The sequence below is a fragment of the Lycium barbarum genome, chromosome 5 (assembly GCF_019175385.1).
Source record: "Lycium barbarum isolate Lr01 chromosome 5, ASM1917538v2, whole genome shotgun sequence".
In the NCBI taxonomy this organism is placed as follows: domain Eukaryota; kingdom Viridiplantae; phylum Streptophyta; class Magnoliopsida; order Solanales; family Solanaceae; genus Lycium; species Lycium barbarum.
This window is the reverse complement of record NC_083341.1, coordinates 138,745,247-138,768,509: the sequence shown is the minus strand read 5'-3', so window position 1 is coordinate 138,768,509 and position 23,263 is coordinate 138,745,247. Positions and strand designations below refer to the sequence as shown.

General features: G+C 36.2%; 1 protein-coding gene across 2 annotated transcripts; it reads left to right on the top strand.

Annotated features, from left to right (window-relative positions):
• The first annotated feature begins 5,877 nt into the window (after positions 1-5,877).
• LOC132641850 (probable isoprenylcysteine alpha-carbonyl methylesterase ICMEL1) lies at positions 5,878-15,295 on the top strand. 2 transcript variants are annotated; one of them, XR_009582999.1, is made up of 11 exons: positions 5,878-6,792; positions 9,521-9,597; positions 9,798-9,867; positions 9,965-10,045; positions 11,330-11,404; positions 12,192-12,293; positions 12,381-12,521; positions 12,654-12,694; positions 12,818-12,972; positions 14,639-14,729; positions 14,832-14,877. XR_009582999.1 is itself a non-coding variant. In XM_060358942.1 (11 exons), the coding sequence occupies exons 1-11, from the start codon at positions 6,395-6,397 to the stop codon at positions 14,985-14,987; spliced, it is 1,401 nt and encodes a 466-aa protein (XP_060214925.1). In that variant the 5' UTR covers positions 5,887-6,394; the 3' UTR covers positions 14,988-15,295. The 2 variants fall into 2 exon arrangements, 1 of the variants encoding a protein (XP_060214925.1); XM_060358942.1 differs by having other exon boundaries at positions 5,887-6,792; positions 12,654-12,719; positions 12,829-12,972; positions 14,832-15,295.
• Positions 15,296-23,263: the final 7,968 nt, after the last annotated feature.

The following is a 23,263-nucleotide window of genomic DNA, read 5'->3' as shown; positions in this document are numbered from 1 at the left end:
TAACAAAGTTTGCATAAAATTTTCTTTTGAAAACTTCCAAACTTTTAGCTTATCAAACATCCTTTGGAAGTTTCCTGTTTTAGTCTTTCAAGCCACTCCCTTCTTAGTTTGTGTAATTTTCAGTCAACTGATTTACCAAAACAAGATAAGTACGACATTTTTTCAAAAGACGCACTAATAGAGGTCGTAGTTGAAACAAATCAAAATAACTCTATTTGTTGCTTAAACGTAAGTATCAAAGAAAAAAAAATTGATAATAATCTATTGGCCTTTTACTATAAAATAAAGTTAAACACAACACACGTTAAACACAACACACATTTGGCTGCGCCTAATTAAATTCATTGCGTGAAGAAATTTGCTAGACTTGTACTTATAATTGTTACCTAATCCAATTTTTCTTCTATCTTTTGTCAGTTGTCACTAGTGAAGTTATATTTCGCTTGAAGTTGAAATACTCTCATGATTAAATAGATATTACAAGTAATGAAGTTCAGAATGTAAAATAAAGTTTTGTTTTTGGACCTGGTGACAGGAATCAATACCAGAAGCCGGATCAGTTACTTGAATTTGGGCCCTTTCAAGATCATCAGTTTGGGCCTATCTGGGCCTCTGAGATGTGCCACTTATAGAGTAAAAACCGGATATCCACCTCTCTAGCGCTTTTATGTGTTTTTTTGGTAATTGGTTCCGGAAGGCGGCAGAGTTTGGTATTCTCTTAGGGACTGACTAATTCAGATTTACGTTGGAAAGTTTCACTTTAGTGTAAAGCATTTCATTCCAAGAAATCAAGTACTCAACTTTTACTTGCTTCCTCTGTTTCAATTCATTTAGCATATTTGACTCGATAATAAGTTTAAGATTGAAATGAAGACTTATTGAATTTTGTGGCTATAAATCTCTCATAGCATTTGTGTAGTTAAATGACTTTTGAATTTTATAGTCTTAAACATGCTCATTAAAGAAATATATAAATGTGTCGTTCCACTACATTCCTTAGTGGAATGACGAGAGTAATGATTACTCTAACAATTCATTTAAAACTGAAAATTTAAAGACTGAATACAAATGTAACAGCCCAGGTCACCGCTTGTAGAAATTGTCCGTTTTGGGGCCTTTGCCCCTCACAGTTTTAAAACGCGTCTACAAGGGAGAGGTATCCAAGCACTTATAAAGCACTCTTCGTTCTCCTCCCCAATCAATGTGGGATTCGCCTAAGGCAAGCCTTACACTCACCTCCCCTTGGGACTCAGCGTCCTTGCTGAGGTTTTCCCTACTACCGGGTTTTCCCCACCACCGACCCGGCACTGGCTCTGATACCAACTGTAACAGCCCAGGCCACCGCTTGTAGAAATTGTCCGTTTTGGGGCCTCCGCCCCTCACGGTTTTAAAATGCGTCTACAAAGGAGAGGTATCTAAGCATTTATAAAACACTTTTTGTTCTCCTCCCCAACAGATGTGGGATTCGCCTAAAGCAAGCCTTACACTCCCCGAACCATGGCCTGGACGTAACACGACACTCGGTGTTTTACTGCCTGTAACCGAGCGAACCACATGGCTTGCTGAATCATCTTGAGGCATAACATGAGCGGAATTATAACCTGAATGCATGATGAGCCTTTATAAAGGGTAAAAAAAAAGTCATAATACTTAATAAAAATTCTCGTTTAAACATGAGTGCGAAAATAACATGAATGAGCCAAAAATGGCTATATGACTCTGAAAGTCCGACATAACATAACTGACTTGTCTAGTTTATGAAACCTCTATCATGAGTCTGACTGTAAAACATACTTGCTGGGACAGGGCTCGTAACATACCTTAAATGCATAGCTAATCATAAAAGAAAGAGTTGACTAAACTCCGAGTGAGATGGGGCTCATCAAATAAGCTGATACGAGCAATGTCCTACAAGTAAATCTGCTGTCTTGTAAATCAATACCTGCATCGTGAAATGCAGGCCCCCGGGCAATAAAAGAGGACGCCAACACATTGAATGTGCTGGTATGTAAAGCAACTGAATGAAATAAATGTGGGACATGAAGTAATAAAGATAAGAACTGAACGTGAACCTGAAACCTGGTCATGAGCATGAACATGAATACATATATTATATAAAACATGAGTAAAAAATAGTAAGTAGGGAGAGCATTTCATAAATCGACAACATGATATCACCACGTGGGTACGTGGAGTCTGGTGCCTCGCCGGACCAACAGAGCCCCCATACCTTGCCAGGGTATAAGGTGGTAACGTGCCTGATGGATCCATTTAGTGTAAAATTAAGGAATCGTTCTAATTGGGCGGAGCGATCCTTGTCCTACGGTGGCCACATAGTTTTAGGCTATCGGAGCCTTCTCAGTAATTCGTGCAATTCCCAAAAACATGAACATGATATAGTTGGCTAAAAAGCCCATGATTTTAGTGAAATAACTTATAAATAACTTGTAATCATGATTTCACGAAATAACTTGTAATATAGTTTCATGAGATAATTTGTAGGCATGGTTTCATGAAATAACTTATAGGCATGTTCTGACATAATATAACATAAATATGGTTTCATATCAAATAGCTTGTAAAACATGGGTTTGAACAATATAGTTACATGATATACTTGCATGAAAACGTGTAAATCATGTAGAGTGTTTTCTTGAAAATAAAATGATAATTTATAACTTGCATGTAGGAATCCAAGGAATACAAAGTATGAGTTTTTCATGGATTACAGACTGATTCTCAATAATCATATGGAGTTATTAAGAACACAATTATAGAATAATAGCAATTCATACATATTATAATCATGGTCATGGACCTAGGGTTATCATGAGCATGGTATAAAAGAAACCTCAGTTTTCGTAAGGATTCATACTCTATGGATTAAGAGGCGTGGGGAAGAATAATGATATTCCCACACGTAGATAGCCCTACATACCTTAGTCGCTCCAAAACTTGAAGAAAAAGTCTGAACTTGTTGAAGAAGAAACCAAAGCTTTGAACTTGCAAACTTAAGAAGAGTTTTCATTGATTTTTGTAGCTACTGTTCGTGGCTCAAAGGGCACTGCTCCGGAGTTCCAAATCCAATCTTCACCATTAAAATTTTAGATTTACATGTTGTGAATACTCAGTTAAAATTTGGACTCGATCCAACGGTTAGATTACTAGGAAACACCAAATTAATATGGCTGGTCGGAATGAAACTCAACAGAAAAATACTAGAGTTTTCTCCAACTTTTTACAACTCTTGATTTTTATAGGGTAACGGGGTGGATGGATTTATTCTACTCTTTATAAATGATAAATCTTGTAGCATACAAAGGTTCTTGATTAAAATATTTACCTTGGAGGAAACCTTAGGAAAGTAGATTGCCAAACCAAATTCTTGAAGGTTTCTTGATTTTTTTTTATTGCAAGAATGAGTTTCTTGAAAGATTGAAGTGTCTAAGTTCTTTAGAGATGGAGGTAGAGAGAAAAAGAATAGTCTCTTAGGGTTTAAAATAGTGTTATGGACGTTTTTGCTTCATAAAATAATAAAATAGGGAGTCCTGATTCGAGTAGGAAAAGGCTAAAAACGTAACCCAAAATTAAAATTTTTTGCTCTAACCAGTATTAGTAAAATAGGCATAACCCTTAGCATAGAGCTCTGTTTGAGCTCCACAAGATACCGTTGGAAAGCTATTCCAAGGGTTACAACTTTCATATATATATATTTTTTTAAATTATCAACTAATCAAGGAGTTACGGGTGCCCGAAGTAGGCTGATCAACCACTTTCGTAATACATACAAACTTTCAAATTTTTCGCTAAAACTCTAACGATATGAGTCTAACATGAGTTCTAAGATACGGGTGTTACAACAAATAGCCCCATAAACTTGGTAGGCGTTTGGCCATGCGTTTTCAAACCATAGTTTGAAACCATGACCCCAAACCAGCGTTTGGACATGCGTTTTCACTCATGGTTTCAAACCCCAAATCATCCAAAAGACATGATTTGGGGTTACTTTTTTAAATATAAAATTTAACTCATAAATTTATATTTTGTAAAAAAGACCCATAAGTTGGTAGATATTTTTAACAATTACCCCATCAGTCATTTACCAATCTCATTAACTTCCACCAACCTTTATTTATATCTACCAACCTTTAATTTATGTGGGAGGATTATATTAAAGAGTAGTTACATTACTATTCATGTTAAATTTTCATTTTTATTGAACTAAAGTTTGATTAATTGATGTTGTATTTTTTAGAAAGACCTTCTAGTAGTGTACTAATTTTGTTATGAATTATCACTTGCTCATTTGGTAAGATTGTATAAAAATTGAGAATGTTTTGATAGTTTTCACAATTGGTGGGGTTTTTATATGTATAAGAGAAAATACAACTTAAAATATTCAAATTGAATGTCCAAACATGGTCTAAAACCATCTCCAAATGGTGGCACTAACAATCGACTTGAAAAAAAAAAAAAAAAGATTGCAACCACCTGTCAGAGGTGATTATTCTTTACGGATTGGAAATTATGAACTGATTGTTCCCGAGACACGCTTCAAAATAAAGTTTCTTGATGAAAGTTGATGTCTAAGTCTAATGGACAATTTGTGTATAAGGCCAATTTGAAACCTCATATAATGTCGATTGCTAACCTATTGGCCATTAGAATGATTACATGGCAATTGAAGTCAAATGGAAAAGCTAAAGACAACTTTTAACTTGCCAATGAGAAGTTTCCACTATTATCTCCAAATTTCTACATAGCATAAAGTCAATTGGTAACAAACAAAAAAAATAATGTAAAAATGGAATTTATAAAAAGAGAACTTAAATTCTCAAATTTCAAATATTGAATAATTTAGTACTCTTTTGCCCTGTCCTCTCTCACTCTCTTCCTCTACTTCTCTTCGTCTTTTCTTTTTTCCTTTTACAAAACAAATTCATTTTATAATTAAGATTGTTTAGCTTGTTGATCTCACTTCCAATCTTGATTTTCTTCAGAGATATATTGAAGGAGGTCGTCTAACAAGGGAAGAAATAGGCAAATGGCTCCATTTCATACTGATAAATAACATTTGATCAATGTTTAAAAATTATTTAACATTTAATCGTGTTTTAACGGAGAAATAAAAATCCGGACAAAAACATTCCTAGCTAAAACACAGAGGAATCCTAGGATCTTTTCATGAAGATTTAAATTGTCATAGTTTAAACTCATGCATTATTCATAGAGTTTGAAGTTTGGCAATTCAAAACTCCTAAGTTTTTTAAACTAATAATAATATTTTTATCTATTTTTTTTTAAATTCGACACCAAAAAATTCATTAAATGGAGATTAAAATGAAAATCTTATCAAGAAAAGACAACAAAAATGACTATTAAAGATGTGATGCAGTGAATAGAACTCAGAGATTTCAGATTTGATTTCTAGATATGAAAAAATCTTTAATAAAAAATGCTTTTGTGAATGGGCAGTAAGTGGTGCGAATTCAATATAGAGCCTGTTTGGATGGGCTTATGCCTATAAGCTGCAAATAGCTGGGCTTATGCCTATAAGCTGTTTGCAGCTTATGAGCTAAAAAAAATAAGTTAGGGTAGTCTAATTTATTTTTTTTGGCTTATGAACTGTTTTCAACTTATAAGCTGCTTTAGATAAGCTAAGTCAAATGAGTCCAATTATCTTTTTGAACTTATTTTAAGCACAAAATGACTTTAAGCTAGCCAGCCAAATACTCAAAAAAGTTGAAAACAGCTTATAAGCAATTTATAAGCCAATCCAAACGGGCTCATAGTCGACACCGATTTAAAAAAAATAAAAAGACAGCAAAAATGGAAAGGACCAATTCCAACAAATCCAAAACACCAATCATATGATAACACAACATGTGATGGAACCAAACTAGCCATGGCCTACCTTTCAACTTTTGTCCCCACCATAGTTCCCCTTTCCTCTTCTCCTCTGAAATTCAAACTGTCATTCAAACACAAAAATTTCTCAAATCTTTATGAATCAATAATTCATAGAGATAAGAGAATCTTGATCCATCATCTTCCTCATCTTTCTTCCCATCACCCCCACATTAAACTAACTTCACATATACACACAACAACCCAACAAAAATCCAACTCATTTTTCACATTTCCATCAATATAAAAATCAAATCTTGATAACATTGTTCTATCAAAATCAAATCTTTTTTCTTACCAAGATAACCTTACCTTCTTCCTCTTCACTATATTAATATAAAATCCAACTCTTTTTTCCTCCAAGATAACATTTTTCACAATTTCATCAAATCTTGATAACATTGTTCTCTCAAGATAACCTTGTCTTCTTTCTCTTCACTATATTAATATAAAAATCAAATCTTTTTTTCTTTTTCTTTTTAATTCAATGCAATCACAAAACCTTCTTCCTATTTCTAACCCAAGTTCACCACCATCAATTATTATCCCATCATCATCATCATCTGCTAGTACTGACACAATGTTACTTGGATCAGAACCCCATATTTCTTCTTCATCATCAACCATACTTATTGTTCAAGATGATGATAATTCAAAAATTGAAACAAAACCCCTTCTTTCTAGAGCTTTTAGTTATACATCTTCTTCTTCTTCTTCTTCTTCTTCTTCTAATTTAGTTAATAAGAAGCAAAGGAGGCGACGTATTTCAAGTGAAAGTTCTCTTTTGTCTATAGGTGTTGAAGGTTGTAGACAAGATATGGGAAGGGCTGCTTCTGATACTTATATTGTAACTAGGCTTAGTTTTACTCTCTTGAGATATCTCGGGTAATACTTTCAATTTGTTTATCTTCCTTTTCTCTTTATTATGTTTCAAAAAGAAACGTGTGTAACTCTTTAATTACAATATCCAACGTGACATGTGTAAGACCACAAATTTAAGGGCATTTTAGTACATGTATCTTTAGTTTAAGAATAAAAGATTCAAAAGTGTTTCTTTTACTTTTTTAAACTCCGTGCCGATCAAACTAAGACAAACATATTGAAAAAGAGAGAGTAATATTTTATATAGTATGTTAGATATGAAATGACTTGAATGAAGAATGTGGCGGTTCATATGGCTGATTCCAACTTGTTTGGGGTCGAGGTATAGTTGTTGTATTATGGTTATAATGGTTCTATTGTTTACATGTTTGAGTTTGTTTATGTTTGAGTTTGTGTTTCTGAACTTTGATTATTTTAAGGGAAAAGGTCCAAATTTGCCTCTATACTATTGGAAATTGCTCAAATTTGCCATTCGTTACACTTTTAGTTCATTCATACCTAGGCCGTTAGCAAATGGTTACAAGTTTGTCTTGTATTTGGTCTTGCTATTAACAGAGCTCCAACATGCACTTGTCCAAATTCTTTGAGAACAAATGTTCAAACTCATCTCTCAATTTTTTCTATGGTTTAGAATTACCCTTAGGTTGGAGCTCCGTTAGAGATCAAGGGAAAGAAATGAGACTTTTTCCTAACAGTGAGAGTAAAATTTGACCAAAAGTTTAACCATCGGGTAAGGTATGCGTACATCTTACCACAATCCCCACCCCCACCCCCCCCCCCCCCCCCCCCCCACACACACACACCAAGACCCCACTTGTGGGATCAGACTGGGCCTGCTGTTGTTTAACCAAAGGCAAAGTTGAGTGAAGGGGAATATATGATCCTTTCCCTTATTTTAATGTCTTAGAGTGTGTTGATGATGTGATTGATATTGTTATCTATGTTTGCATATTATCTGTTAATATAATTTAGTCTGTTTTTGGTTGAAAGGAGCAGAGGAATAGGATTTCTTTTGGTGTTTTCTGACTTTTATGTGAACCTACTAAGGAATTAGTCTTGGCCAAATGTTGCCTAATATGTAGATCATGTCTGTTCATGGAATGGGAGCCTAGCTAAAAAAGTGACTTAAGATAGGCTCTTTTAAACTACACTCTGAGTATGCTTTATGAGACCTTAAGTAAAACAATCCCCCTTTATCTACATTTAAGGAAATTTACTTCTAAGAAGACATTTAAATAAGATAACTAACAGAACTATGATCATTGACTTTATCGACTAGAGAACTACCTTTCATGTAGTTTAATGTGTTACTGGAAGTTGCATAATATGAACGAGAAGTGAAATGAGAAGGAAACCGATATACCTGAAGTTACACGGTATACAGAACGAACAGAGCGGTTGACATGAGGACAGGAAAAGACTCCATAAATGGCACTATGGCAGTAACATTATGTTGTTCAGCTACTTATGTAGGCTACTAAAATTCAGCTTCTCCACTTATGAAGAAACCACTTGATTGTTTATCATCCAAATGTTTCATTTCACCCTACCGTTTCATAGGAGTTTTTAGAGTGCCTGGCACTCTTTTAACATTAACCTTTTTAGTTAGCCAAGCAATTTCATTGCAACACCCTCTTGGTAACTCTTTGAATATTCTAATCGTTTGAGCTTGTCAATACCATCAGTGTTATTGCAAATTGCAATCTCTAACCCTTTCTATGACTCCCACCCAAGTCTCATGTTACTGTTCCTAGGTCCAAGATGTTTATAAAACTCCTGTCCCTTCAAATTGGTTATGTCAACTTGTGTGTGAGATGGAACTGAAGTTTACTTGGGAAATCAACCCCAAGAATGGAGCATTAGATCCTCTACTTAAATGCAATATAAACACCATGGCTGCATATCTATGAATTAACTTCTAATTGACACTTCTCTATAACCTGTCTTTCATTTGATAGGTATCCATCTGTTGCATAACACTCCGTTAGCACTTCTCCATTTCAACTATCCTATTACGATTCTATATCTTATATCTTAATATCTCGTATCATTTTCTTGGAAGATCGAGTCTCAATATCTGAATTGTTTTCACTTAGGCATCGCAAACCCGTCTGGTTCATCTCAGCTTGAATCTTCTTATATTGGTTAAATTCTCCGTCCATATAGTTAGTCTTACTTCTGCTTATCCTAAAATCCTTACTCTTTAAGGCGCTTCTCAAATGGTCAGATTTTGGTCGACACCTAACTAGTCTCCTCAATTAATAAAATTTTGTCTGAAAATAACATACACCATGTGATTTTATCTTGTTTTGTGTTGGTAAGCTCATCCATTATTGGCGTAAACAAGTATCGGCACTATGCATATTACTGGTATCATTCCACGGTTACGGTACCCAAGTGGCTTACTGTTGTTTTGTAATGATTGCTTGCACTTATTTTTCCTATGCTTTTCTTTGTTTTCTCTTGAAGTGAAAGTTTTTCTTTTTGTTTTGTAATTCGAAAATTGTTATGACATTGTATTCCTCGGTAATGAACGATTATCTATTGGATGTTGAACATACTAGCTATCCATGAATGAGAATAAGACAAACTTTGAACAAGAGCAAAAATAAAAATCTGTCAATCTGTATGTATGTATGTATATAATTTATTTTTGAATAATCAAAATGTCGTAGAGATATATTCAAGCATCGAGCCTTAATGTCTTTTCTGATCATCTATCTTTATTCAGGGTAGGCTACAGATGGATCGTCAGGTTTCTTGCCCTTGGCTGTTATGCTATGCTACTTATACCTGGTTTTATTCAAGGTCTGGAACAGCTAGGATATGTCGTCTAAACACCTGACTTTCAATGCCTTGATGATTTCATATGATCATATTTACATATTATCTTTCAGATATCGTCCTTTCCATTTTCCTGGTTTTCTTTTTTCTTCTTTTCTGCTTTTTCCCCTCCTTGTATTTCAGAATATAAAGTCCATAAATAGGTTCATGTTTGTTTGATGCAGTTGGGTATTACTATTTCCATTCCAGTCAAGTACGTAGAGGTATTGTTTATGGCAATCAACCAAGAAATAGGTATACGTTATGGAATTTAGTCCATATTTTCATAGAATGCTCGAGTATACTTGTATGTCGTCATGGATTTATACCTGGTTAAAGTCTCATGGTGCAGGCTTGATCTGTACCTGCCAAAAAATATGAACGGGCCAAAGCCAGTTGTTGCATTTGTAACAGGTGGAGCATGGATCATTGGGTGCGTAATTAAGTCATTTCCTTCAAATCTTTCTAACTGAGGAATATCCTATGTTGCAAAATCTAGTCTGAGATAATATGCCCTGGCCAGTGGCGTACGTAGGATCTTTCATAAGCAGTGTCACCATGTAAAAGATTGAACAGCTAAATAAATCACTATAATGATATCATATTATAAAGACAACACAAATCATATTAATAAAACTCAAAAGCATTATTACAATTCTCCTCGACGAGATTTCATCTTTTGAAAGGTATCCATAATAGCCTCATTAGAAACATTACTAAATACTTCTTTTTCTATATAAGGAACCAAACAACCACTCAAATAGCTAATCTTTCCCCAGGATCGGCCGGTAAGGAATTTAAATCAATTCCTTCATTTTGTCGATGTTGTTCAGACTCATTAATCCTTTCTCCCAAGTCAGTTGAATCTGGAGTTGTTGAACTTGGCTTTGGATACTTGGAAGATACTTTATGATAATATCGCTCCATTGGAACTTAGGCTGATGTGATACACAATTAGTAACTGATATGCCAATCGGGATAAGGAACGAGAAGAAATTATATTCTAATTGATAAAAAAAACTTTAAGGCTATGACTTATGAGTTCTTCTGGGGTTTTAACTTTTATGGTAAAAAAAATTCTAACGAATTATGCTCATAGTAACTGCCCTTTTATGCTTTTGAGATTTAAATTAACTGATTTTATTGCCTTTTTTCTTTTGATTTAATGCCAGTTGATTTGGGATTTAAATGAAATGATTTTATGCCCTTTTTTCGGTCCATGCCAGCTGTTTATTGGTTTCTGCCGTTTAACTGCTACCAGTTGGATTAGGATTTGAAGGATTTAAATTTAACAAAAAGATTTAGACCGCGTGGGTTCGAACTCGGGACCTCGCCCACAATTTTGAAGCACTTAACCGACCAACTAGCGCGCTAGTTTCTTAGAAGTAGTGTCACTATATTGGTTTTACTTCTAATTTATTTCTTTTTTATTTTTTTAAAATATGTACATCTATTAAAAAAAATTCAACGAAGCAGTGTCACGTGACACCCCTCGGATCAACTTAAATCCGCCCCTGGCCCTGGCAGCTTCTATCTGTTAGCTAAATGTGGAAACTGTTACGATTTTCTTTAAGCCATTCACGTTATAAGCGTCGAAAAGCAGACCTGTTTGGTTTCTCAACATGAATATTACGTTGTAGTTTCTCCTTATTTCTTGTTTAAGCGAGTCAGTGACAGTGTAATGAAACTTAGTTATTCTTTCTTCTTTGCTTTACAGCTATAAAGCTTGGGGTTCTCTTCTAGGAAAACAATTGTCAGAAAGAGACATTATTGTGGCATGCATTGATTACAGGTGATCTCTATTTCATCTGAGCAAAACAGTGCTTATTGGTGACTGATGTTTTCGGGCTTAATGTGTTTTATCCTGATGGATCATTTAGATGTATGAGTTTTAGGAATTCATGCTCTCTATTTCTTGCACATTTATGAGTTATTTAGATTTTCATTTTTCGTCTATGTTGCTTGGACTCTCCAAAAATGCTACCACACCAATGTAGGATCCTTCAAAGTTGCACTTACTTTTGTAGGATCCGAGACACACCGGTCAGCATTCTCGAGGAGTCTGAGCAACATAGTTTTTCGTATACACAGGAAAGCATTGGGCATTTTGATTCAAGTAACATGATGCATTTTCTGGAAAAACAAAAGAGAGTATATTATTATGTTCTTTTTATATTCACTGAAATGAGCTTTTTGCACCCTTAGTATAATATCGTTAATACCTTTCTTGCAACTTTCACAACCCACAACAACTATGTGCTGTGAAATGCTACTAAGAGAATGAACTGGTCAATAAAGGCATGTTGGCCATCTCTGAGGGCATTACTTTCTAATCAGAAAGGCGAAAGCAGAGTGTTGGTTTACCGTATATGTGATAATGCAACTAAAGAGCATTACTTATTTTCTTTTCCTCATAAAATAATCTTCCTCGCATCCATAAATAAGAAAATCTTTCTTACAATATAACTTCCAACTCATTACAAAGGAGCCAGCTGACCATGGATGCACGCTTCGATTGCACTTGTATGCAAGTACTAGTCAATTTTGATATCTAAAGGCACTACATTAATTGCTTGCAGAAATTTTCCTCAGGGAACAATCAGTGATATGGTTAAGGATGCTTCTCAAGGTATCTCCTTTGTTTGCAACAAGATTGCTGAATATGGAGGTGATCCTAACAGGTATCCGATTTGTCTTTTTGTTACAGTTTCTCATGAATAGTTCCCTCTGATTAAGAATGAAAATGTTGCGGTTTATTCTTCCTGTAGAATTTACTTAATGGGACAATCCGCTGGTGCACATATTGCTACATGTGCTCTCTTGGAGCAGGCAATCAAGGAGGCTGGTGCGGAACAGAGAGATTCTTGGAGTGTCTCCCAAATAAATGCGTATTTTGGTCTATCTGGCGGGTAGGTTCTTGTCGGGTCCCTTGACTACAAGGCTTAGAGTCTTCGACACTTCAGAATTTAGGGTTTAGTGTTTGATACTACTTCATAGTAGCTTTGATTGAACTAATACTCCATTTTTTAACACATGAACAGGTATAATTTCCTTAAGCTTGTTGATCACTTCCATAGCCGAGGTTTGTACCGTTCAATTTTTCTAAGGTATATATATTCCTGATTTCTGGTACTATATTAATGCTTTTACAACAACACCAACTGCTATTATGATTTTCCAGTACATTTCACTGATTTTCGTTTAGTACTTGCACAGCATAATGGAAGGGGAACAAGGTCTTCGGCGATACTCACCAGAAGTAATGGCACAGGACCCAAACTCCAAAAATGCTGTTTCTCTCCTTCCTCCTATTGTCCTTTTCCATGGTACTGCAGATTATTCCATTCCGTGTGATTCCAGGTCCGAACCTCCTATTTATGCACTTATTTACTGTTGTAATAACTTCTCCACATACAATTCAGTCATTTTATTTATTGTTGCTTTAACTGCACCACATACTATTCAGCCAACTTTTCCCTTTTCTTAGCTATGACTTTTATGCTTTATTGTTTCAAGTTAATCATGAGTGGGAATTTTTGGAAGAGCCGATAATTTTTTTATGCTCGATGTAGTCAGTTGGAATGAACTATACTAGATATTCAGGCTCCCATGATAATCTGAGCTCTGCCTCTTATGCTCCCCTCTGTGCTCTCCAAAATGGAAAAGAAAATAAGAAAAAGAAACCAAAGAGCTAAGGAAACATCTCGGCTTGGAAGAACCAGAACGGGACAATCATCCCAATTCTAGATTTAACTAATGTTATGATGTGATGTTGTCTACACTCTAGATGTCCATCCTGGTCATGCAAGAGGGTGCAATGTGTCTTACGAGAAAAATGGATTGTTGTCTCCTTATATGTTTTTGGGCAATCCTTACCTCATGAGCTAACTTTTGAGGTTAAGTTAGGCCCAAGGTCCACTTTCTTCACAATATCAGTCTCTTTCTGTATGGGCTCCTCGTTGTCCTCAATTACCTGCCACTGCCAACTCCTATCTTTCTAATTCTTAGGGGTTTTTCTTGTTTCTGTGGCCCTCTAGCGATCATATATCAGAATGTTCTTTGTAAAACCTATTTGCAACAATGCAAGGCCCAGGCGAAACAAAGATAACCGAGTTAAGTAGGGGGATGGATGATCTTAATTACTCTCACCTTAATGCATAAATTTTCCATTTTGAGGCATTTCCAGTTGATGCGGTCAGCTTATATCACTAGGATATATAAGTTGTATAGCTAGATACAAATAACTACTCCCTCTGTCCCAATTTATGTGATAGTGTTTGATTAGGCACTGAGTTTAAGAAATAAAGAAAGACGTTTGAAACTTGTGGTCTAAAAATGAGTCACAGATATTTGTGTGGTTATAAATCTCGTTAAGGGTAAAATGAGTATTTAAAAAGTAAAATTGTTACTAAATATAGAAAGGTGTCATTATTTATGGAACTGACTAAAAATGAAAGAATGTTACATAAATTGGGATTGAGGGAGTACTAAGGAGTATGAAACTGGTTAATTAATGGTATAACTAAACTGGTTAATTAATTGTATAACTAAGTGGCATCATACATTATGGAAAGGTAGCCTGTAAAATGATCTCCACAAGGTCCAAAACGGTGTCACTACCATGACATGTTAAAGAATATGGATTTTTAAATCTCAACTTGGACTAATGATGTTGATAATGAAGATCTAGGAAAAGGGGTGCGGGGTGGAGGTGGCCGGTGGGGTCTTTTGCCAGTAGATGAAAAAGGGCCTCGCGCAGTTGAGGGCTTGGCCATGCCATAGCTAGTGGTGCAGTTAACATCAAATAGTATTAGCAGGAAAGGATCTCCTCTTTGTCCTTTTAGCGTCGATATCTTTTGGTGAACAAAAGGCATTTGACCTTCACTTTGCAGGACTTCCATTTGGAATGGCATGTACTTGTTTTTCACTATTCTGACTGAGTGGCACATTAATTGTTTCCAAATGGTACACTCTGCAGATCTGAATTTCTTCTTTGCAGTTTACTAACGGATCTTTCTTAATCCAGCAAGAGTTTTGCTGATACACTTAAAGGGCTCGGTGTGAAAGCTGAATGTATCTTATATGAAGGAAAGACACATACAGATTTGTTTCTTCAGGTAACTGATGCCTCATTTTTGCTTATTTCACAAAAAACACTCACATATCCTTCCCTTGTTCGTCTTTATGTTTTTTCTGATTATTGCTTTGCTAATGTTTAGGATCCAATGAGAGGTGGAATAGATGACATGTTAGATGATCTAATTACCATGATTCATGGTGATAACTCTGAAACCATCAGAGCAAATTCGACTCCAAGAAAACGCCTTGTACCTGAGTTCATGTTGAAGATGGCTCGAAGTGTTAGCCCCTTTTAATGACCATTCTACTCCTCCATTCAATTCAATCAGATTGTTTTGAGCTCGATTAATGGCCAGAACTCTCGATTAGATTAACTTCGATCCTCCTTTTCATATTAATTCCTTGTTTTAGTCAGTTTAAAGTGGACTTGCAACAAAAGTCTCCATAAAAATAGGTCATTCTTAGAAGGAAAAAACCCTTCACTCAATTATTCTTGTGGTTTTGTAATATACTTTCAAGTCTTTTCTCTTAGCTATTTTGTCTGAGAGTTGATAGAACTTCATTGTGTTTTTGGGTAAAGCTATTCTTTTTTTGGTAACTAAAATGTTTTATTTACCAAAGTGGTAACTGTTCAGCACGAAAAAACAGAATCAGGTAACTGGGACATAGTCCTCAGTTTACCGGTAGCAAACTACTCTACCAAAACCAGTCATTGCAGCCAGGGAGGAACAGTCTAGGGATAATAGTTCAAATCCTTTATTCTTCTAGCTAGCTTGGGCTTCAAACAAACTCTGGTTACTGCTTCTTGGATCACCAACCTTGTAATAACCACAGGATTCATTTGTCTATTCGGAAATGCATTTCTATTCCTCTCGTGCCAAATCAGTTATACACTACCAGCCAACCCAATTCTAAACTAATCAGCAGCAGCATCATTCTTCCCATTCACATTTGCTAACAACAACATATTCAGTGTAATCCCACAATTGACATCTGGGAGGGTAGAGTGTATGCAGATCTTACCTCTACCATGGAAGGTAGAGAGGCTGTTTCCGATAGACTATTCACATTTGCTAACATCCATTCAATTTCAGCATGCCAAGGCATGGCCATTCTATGATAAACCTTGCCATGAGAGGATCTTGGTCCACACCGTAGCTGAAAATACACAGTCAAAGAAGAGATAGTTGACAGATTCCTCAGCGCTGGTATAGAGAGGACACACATTAGTGTCAATCATCTTGCACTTCAAAAGCCCATCTCTTGTGTTCAATCTTCTATGGGCAGTAAGAAAGAGGATGGAAACCTACTTGGGAGCACCACTGTTATTGCATATCAACCTTTTCCGGTGCACATTAGATGAAGTCAACCCTTAGCTTAAGGTACATTGTCTTGATAGAGAAGCTGTCCATGTTTAGTATGCTATTAAACTCAATGTGAGCTTCCCTAAGATGCTTCTGTGCTTTGAAAATCTTTTGCAACATCCAGGAGGCCTGTTTGGGCATAACATTCCAGAATACTCGGTCCTTGACATAGTATACATGAACCCACTTGACATAGTACTTGGGTAAAACTATTTCTAAAAGGAGCTTCATGCAAGTGTGCATCTATTTATCTAAAATAAATTTGATGCTTTTGCTTTTTATTTTATTTGCTGATCCCGGGATTATTTTATTCCACCATTTGTACTAAAATGGTGGGAGTACTATCGCATATAGAAGATGAGATAAAATAATTCTATGAGATCCTTGCTTATCCCACCCCGCATACTAAACGACCCATTAGACTTTTCAACGCACAGCCATACCACAGAAAAATTCAGCACACTTAATATCTTTGGCAAATGAAGTGTCACGACCCGAATCTGGGCCTGGACGTAACACGACATCCGGTGCCTGACTACATGTGATCGAGCGAACCAACTGGCTGACTGAATCAACATGTGGCATCATTGTTGACACCTAATTTTGGCTCGACGTGCTTAAAATTAACGTTTTGGGGGGCCCTGATTCGTTAAAGAGCATGAAATACATTTTACACATTTTTTTACATTTTTTCAACAATTTATTGATGATCATCCTTATTTTAGGAATTTTCTCAATTTATTGTCATTTTTTTAAGAATCATTATTTTGCACATGTACAGCGTAATACTACCATTTTTGTGCAAATAATAATTGTTTCTTAATTTTATAGCAATACATTTTCATATCTTGCACATTAATATTTATATTTTATACTTACGTTATTATTTATACATGTATTAATTAATTATATTTTAGTGCGGCCCGACAGTGCAGAGAAAATTGAAATAATTAATTTTTAAACGCAGAGTAAAATTCGATCAAGTCAAGGTCTCTGTCACTTTAAAAAAAAAGTTGATTGAGGTGATGGGTTGGGGACAAAGGGGTATGGCTTCATTATTTTTGGACAAAAAGGAGGGTTTGTTCACATTATAAGGAAAAGGGGGGGTTGATTTAATCCAAGACATATTTGCACAACACACACAAGCACATTTTCAGATTTTTTCTCTCCCCTAAACCCTAAACATTTTCTTTTTCCCCCTCATTTTTCTCTCACACGCCGCCGCCACCACACCGGAGCTCGGAGCTCCGACGACGCACCAAACCACCCTCGCACCTCCATTTCGTCTCCCTCTCTCTTCTAAGAAAACCGCAAACACCTCTCCTCCACTCCAAAAACAGCCGCCCCTACCCCCCTTCCACCATTTGCTCCGGTGAGGAGCTTTATGCTCCGGTGAACCGGAGCAGCCGCGGAGAAGCCCGCACATCACCACTGCTTGCGCTGCTCTTCCCTCTCTCTAATGCCATCACTAGAGGCTTGTTTTTTTTATTATTTTATTTTGCTTGGATGTTATTTTGTATTTTTACAGATCTGGCCGGAGTTAACTTTTCCGGCGTTTTGCCGTTGAAGCGACGCCATCGAATGTCGTTGTTGGATCGATGACCACTTCCCGCCCCTCTCCTTATTTTTGACGCTTTCGCAGAACATGCCGGAGTTTCGAAACTCCGGTGATCTCCATTAATGCCGACGACCAGCCCCCTTTTTTCCTTTGTTGCTCTAATGAACACTGTCCCCACTCGTTCTTTTTATTTTTTTATTTTTTTGCTGTTGTTTTATGCTTTTCAGGTGACTAACAAGGATTCTAACACCATTAAAATATGGTATTTGTAAGTGTACTAATTCTATGTACAAGATTCTGTTTTTTTTTTCTTCATCTATCACCTTTGTATTAATCTTGATCCTTTCTTTCCTTTCCGTTCTTGATTCTTTATTATCCTTTTTCGATGCAATTAATTATAAAGACAACGTTGGTTCCGTTCTTCAATTACAGGTTATAGCCATTTCTCTTTTATTCTTTCTTTATTCGGTCTTAGGCCTTATGACCCGTTTAAAAAAAAATCGTTTCTTTTACCTACTCCGATCCTTAATTTGGTTTGTGTTTGTTGCTTTTTGCTGAATTTTTTTTGTTGTTTTATCTTCAAAGAAAATACACAGTTTGGCCGATGAAGAAATTTCCGTCGATTTCCAAGGCCTTCCATGTACAAAGACGGGTTTTTATTTTAAGTTTATTCATTATTTCTTTAATTTATCCGATAGTTATTTATTTTCTTACTAACATTTTTATTAAGTCTCATGCAGGTATCCGGGGTTACTTTTTGAAGATGACACTCAAAAGAAGTTCAAATAGCTTCTTAAATTCTTTGTTTATATATATATATATATATATATATATATATATATATATATATATATATATATATATATATATATATTTACATTATTAAATTATACAAGCATAAAACATAGTGAAACTTTACTTTTTAGGGTGCAGGTTGATGGTATTTATTTATGATTTGCTTAGGTGATTTAAATTTTATGTGTTTTAGACAAATTAATATTAGGCAGTTATTATTGTCGTAACTAATATTCTTATAGTTATCATGTTTCGCTAGAGTTTTAATTCAATAGCTTAGCACACTTAAGTAAATAAATATGGTGATGTGCCTCAATATTTAGGCTTTAGAATGTATTATCATAATTAATTGATTAGGCGTACATACTTAGCTAGTTAAATTAGTTAACTCACCTTGAGTGCAAAATAATTTCATGTCCATTCCTTATACCCTTTTCACATACCCAAGCTTCTAAGTTGCACATAACCTTTTTTTTTTAAAATAATTATTATATCACATATGTATAAAATATGTATTGCATGATTATTTATGTGAATAGTCATATTAATTATTCTTTAGTCTAAATTCTATTAATTTTTTGTAAATAATAATCAAGTTTTTTTACACATCCCTCGTATAGTTAAATTGGTCCAGCCGGGAATCACATTTGTGGATTCTGAAGGATGCCTAACACCTTCCTTTCGGAATAATTTGAACCCTTACCTAGAATCTCACTTATTTTCGTAGACCATGTTAAGGTGCATATATTAATAGTTTATAGGTACCCTAGTATACCTTAAATGCTAGGTGGCGACTCTGTACATAATTAATTATTTCAGAGCTCCATAAGTTGTGCTTTGTTTAGCCTTGGTTAAAATGAGGTGCAACAACATGGCGACTCTGCTGGGGACACTTAGGTTCTAACCATATGGACTCAATTTGTTATTCAAGGTATGTTATCTTTATTTGAGTTTTTGTTTATTATTTTACTTGCATGTATTTATTCGTCATGTGTATCCTTCCCCTTATTCCCTTATTTGTTTACGTACATATCTGTTTTTTTTTCATACACTGTATTATTGCCTTTACTTTACTAACAAGTTTTATTTACCATATCCATTTTTTATTTTATTGTAAATTATGCATCTTGCTTTTACTGTTTCTCTTTAATTGCTATCTTTTTGTGGTTTTATATTAATATTCATATGTGTTATCGGTTTATATAAAATGGCATTCCGTTCATATTTCCTCCACTCCTGGAAAATTCACACAAATTCACACACTTAAAGCGGTTTCGCGGTTCGCGGCCGTGCACTACTAAATTACCCTTTTAGTTGGATCGATCTTGTGGATTTAGTCGATCGGCGGTGCAGTCGACGGCCACGGACTTTCCACTCTCAAGTTGTCCGCTTGGGGGAGCCTTGTGTCATAGGAAAACCAACTCTTAGAATTCCTAGGTTACTGTACATTCCATTTTGCAGTTGTTTTTAGCTAGGTTAAATTTTATCCTTTATTTCGAACATTCTTATCATTTTTCACATACTCTTTATTTGTTACATGTTTTTGTTTTTAAATAAATATTGTTGTTATTTGCTTTGCACTACCTTAGCACTTTATCTAACTATTTTAGTTGACTTGTGTTGAACCCTGCATTTTGTAAAATATTTTTTCTTCAATCATGCATTTATACCCTATCTGCAAGAACTACGCACACCTGATTCTCTTCTTTGATGTGATACGTAGGCAACCCTTTTGGGTTCGGTATTCATTATTCAAAAAATCACAAAAAAAAATTCTTTATTTTGAAAAATCACAAAAATATTTTATTTCTTTCTATCCTATCTGCAAGAGCTACGCACACCTGATTCTCATCAAAGATAAGATACGTAGGCAACCCTTCTTGGGTTCGGTACCCCTATTAAAAAATACAAAAATATTTTTTAGATTAATATCTTTGACTTGGTTGGTACCAACACAGTTAGGAATGTGCATAGGAATGAAACAAGTAACAATCAATATGATGGAGAGGACTGACTTCGTGGTAAACTATAGATTCTTTTGGTACCTCTCATTCACACTTTATGTGACACTTGAAAAATTCTCTTGCATGCTTGTAAGATCAGAACAAAACCAACCTCATTGTTTCATGTGCATTGTGTGGTGAGCTTTAGATAGCGTTCAATTGCATTGCATTGTGATCTAGAACTTGGCCTGAATGTCTGTTGAGGCGAAATTATGAGTAACACTCAGCATAGAAAAGGATCGTAGGCCTTCTTAGACCCGTTTGAGCCTTTCTAGCCTACCAAATGACATAATCCCTAGCATTCCCCCTTTGAGCCTAAAGCTTTTCCTTTGACCACCGCATCATAAGCCTATACCATTTTTGAGTGCTTGCATGCACTATCTCTCTCTTGGCCCAACCTCCCTGAGCTAGCGTACTAAAAATGTGCAATCGCGGATAAAGATCCAAGCTGAAGTTTTCAATGACAAAAGATACAAAAGTCCCATAAAAACAAAGACGAACAACGACCTCCAAAGCAAGAAGGAGCCCCAAAAAAAAAGGGTAGTCATTTGGGATCTCAGACATACAACCCGTTATTCCTTTTTATTTTTCACACTCAGACATACAACCCGGAATTAGTATCAAGACCTCGGGTATACAACCCAGGTCAATTCTCTTAATCCCCACAGAGTCTCGGGCATGCAACCCTAAACAAAAAAAAAGGGCTTTAACTTGCAAAAGAGGTCGCACAAGTACAAAAGAAAGGGACAATAAAACAAAGTAGATCAGCGTCAGAGCACACAAATACCAAGCACAGACATAGTGCAACGCTTAGGAAAGATTAGTCACTCCTTACCCAAATAATATCCTACCCTTTTCCCAAGCCTACATTACAACCCCATAACGAGCCCTACGTGATCCTATGCTAAGGTTTCTCTCATTAGTGGATACTTACATGACGGCCAAGCTCATGGTATCACAATTGCAAGCATTGAACATCTTTCGGAGTTTGAGTGTACTTCTCTAGACGTCCCAAAGTTTCAAAAGTACTGAATATGTGTGAAAAGGGACTCTCTTTCGGGTGAGGGCACTTGAAACATGAGGATAGGTATAGTTTAAAATCTTTGTTTGAAGAAAAATGAACCAATCTTGTCGATCCTTAGGTATGTCTGAGGTACCACTTGAAGCTGTAGGAATTACCAATAAGTCGATCTTGGTTTGTTGGACGATAAATAATGGTAAATTCTTATGCACAATACTAATTATTGGTACCAACTGAAGTCGAGGCATGTTATATCCATCATTGTTATTAAAAAAAAAAATCAATTTTGCTAGATTTTGCTCTCATGATTTTGCTATTTTTCTTAATTTTTTTTTTTTGCACAGTAAATATAGTTCAATGTTGTTGTGTTGTTACTAACTCTACGAGGTATCGACATCTGGTCTTACCATGAAAAATTCTTCATATTTCTCCCTTGAAGCATGAAACTGGGACAACATTTTTGAGTAGCTTCAAAAAAAAAAAAAAAAAAAAATCCGCAAGAGCACATCACATTTCGCGGGAAGTATGTGAATTTTTGTTTGTTTTCTAAACTGGGACAGAATTTTTGAGGGGGCCCTCAAAAATTCCACCAATGGCGCATTTCGAGAGAAAAGGCACGGGCTCGTCCAGCCCTACAGTAGGACACTACATTGGCTCGTCCAGCCCCACAGTAGGACACTGCATTGGCTCGTCCAGCCCCAAAACAGGACACCGAGGGCGTCATAGTCTAAAGGCATCATTCTCATCGCCTAAAGGCACCATTTCATGGCCCAAGGACCTTACCTTCTGCACTGCATTCACGCCGAAGCAAAGGCGTTATCTTCCGCACTTGCATTGCATTATTATTGTTTTCAAATGCCCTGCGTATGCTCGCAGACGCATTGCACCGCACCTGCATTGCTTCATTTTAAATGCCCTGCGTATGCTCGCAGATGCATTGCACTGCACCTGCATTGCTTTATTTTCAAATGCCCTGCGTATGCTCGCAGACGCATTGCACCACACTTGCATTGCTTTATTTTAAATGTCCTGCGTATGCTCGCAGACGCATTGCACCGCACCTGCATTCCTTTGTTTTAAATGCCCTGTGTATGCTCGCAGACGCATTGCACTGCACCTGCATTGCATCATTTTCAAATGCCTTGTGAATGCTCGCAAGTGCATCGCGCATGCATTGCATCATTACTTTGCGAATGCTCGCAAATGCACTGCACATACATTGCATCATTACTTTGCGAATGCTCGCAAACGCACTGCACATGCATTGCATTATCACTTTCAAATGCCTTGCGAATGCTCGCAAACGCACTACACATCTATTGCATTATCACTTTCAGATACCCTTCAAACGCACTGCATCATGCCGGCTTAAAAAAAGGCGTTACTTTTCGCACCAGCACTGCGTTTACGCCGAAGCAAAGGCGTTATCTTCTGCACTTGCATTCTCGCCGAAGCAAAGGCGTTATATTTTGCACCTGCACTCACGCCGAAGCAAAGGCGTTATCTTTTGCACCTGCACTCACGCCGAAGCCAAGGCGTTATCTTTTGTACCTGCATTCACGCCAAAGCAAAGGCATCATCTTCTGCACCTGCATTCTTCGCCGAAGTAAAGGCACTACTTAGCATGACATCCCGAACTACAATCGGTCTGACTCCCATCTCAGGGATATGTAGGTAGCTCAAATTTGAGCACGACTGTTCTTCATCCTACACTTGCTAGGACCATTCTAACAACACTGGGGCAAAATTTTGATTGGACGATCAAAATTTGCCACAACATCCATTAGTTATAACCTTTCGAACTACATTGACCTGATTCTCGTGATTGACG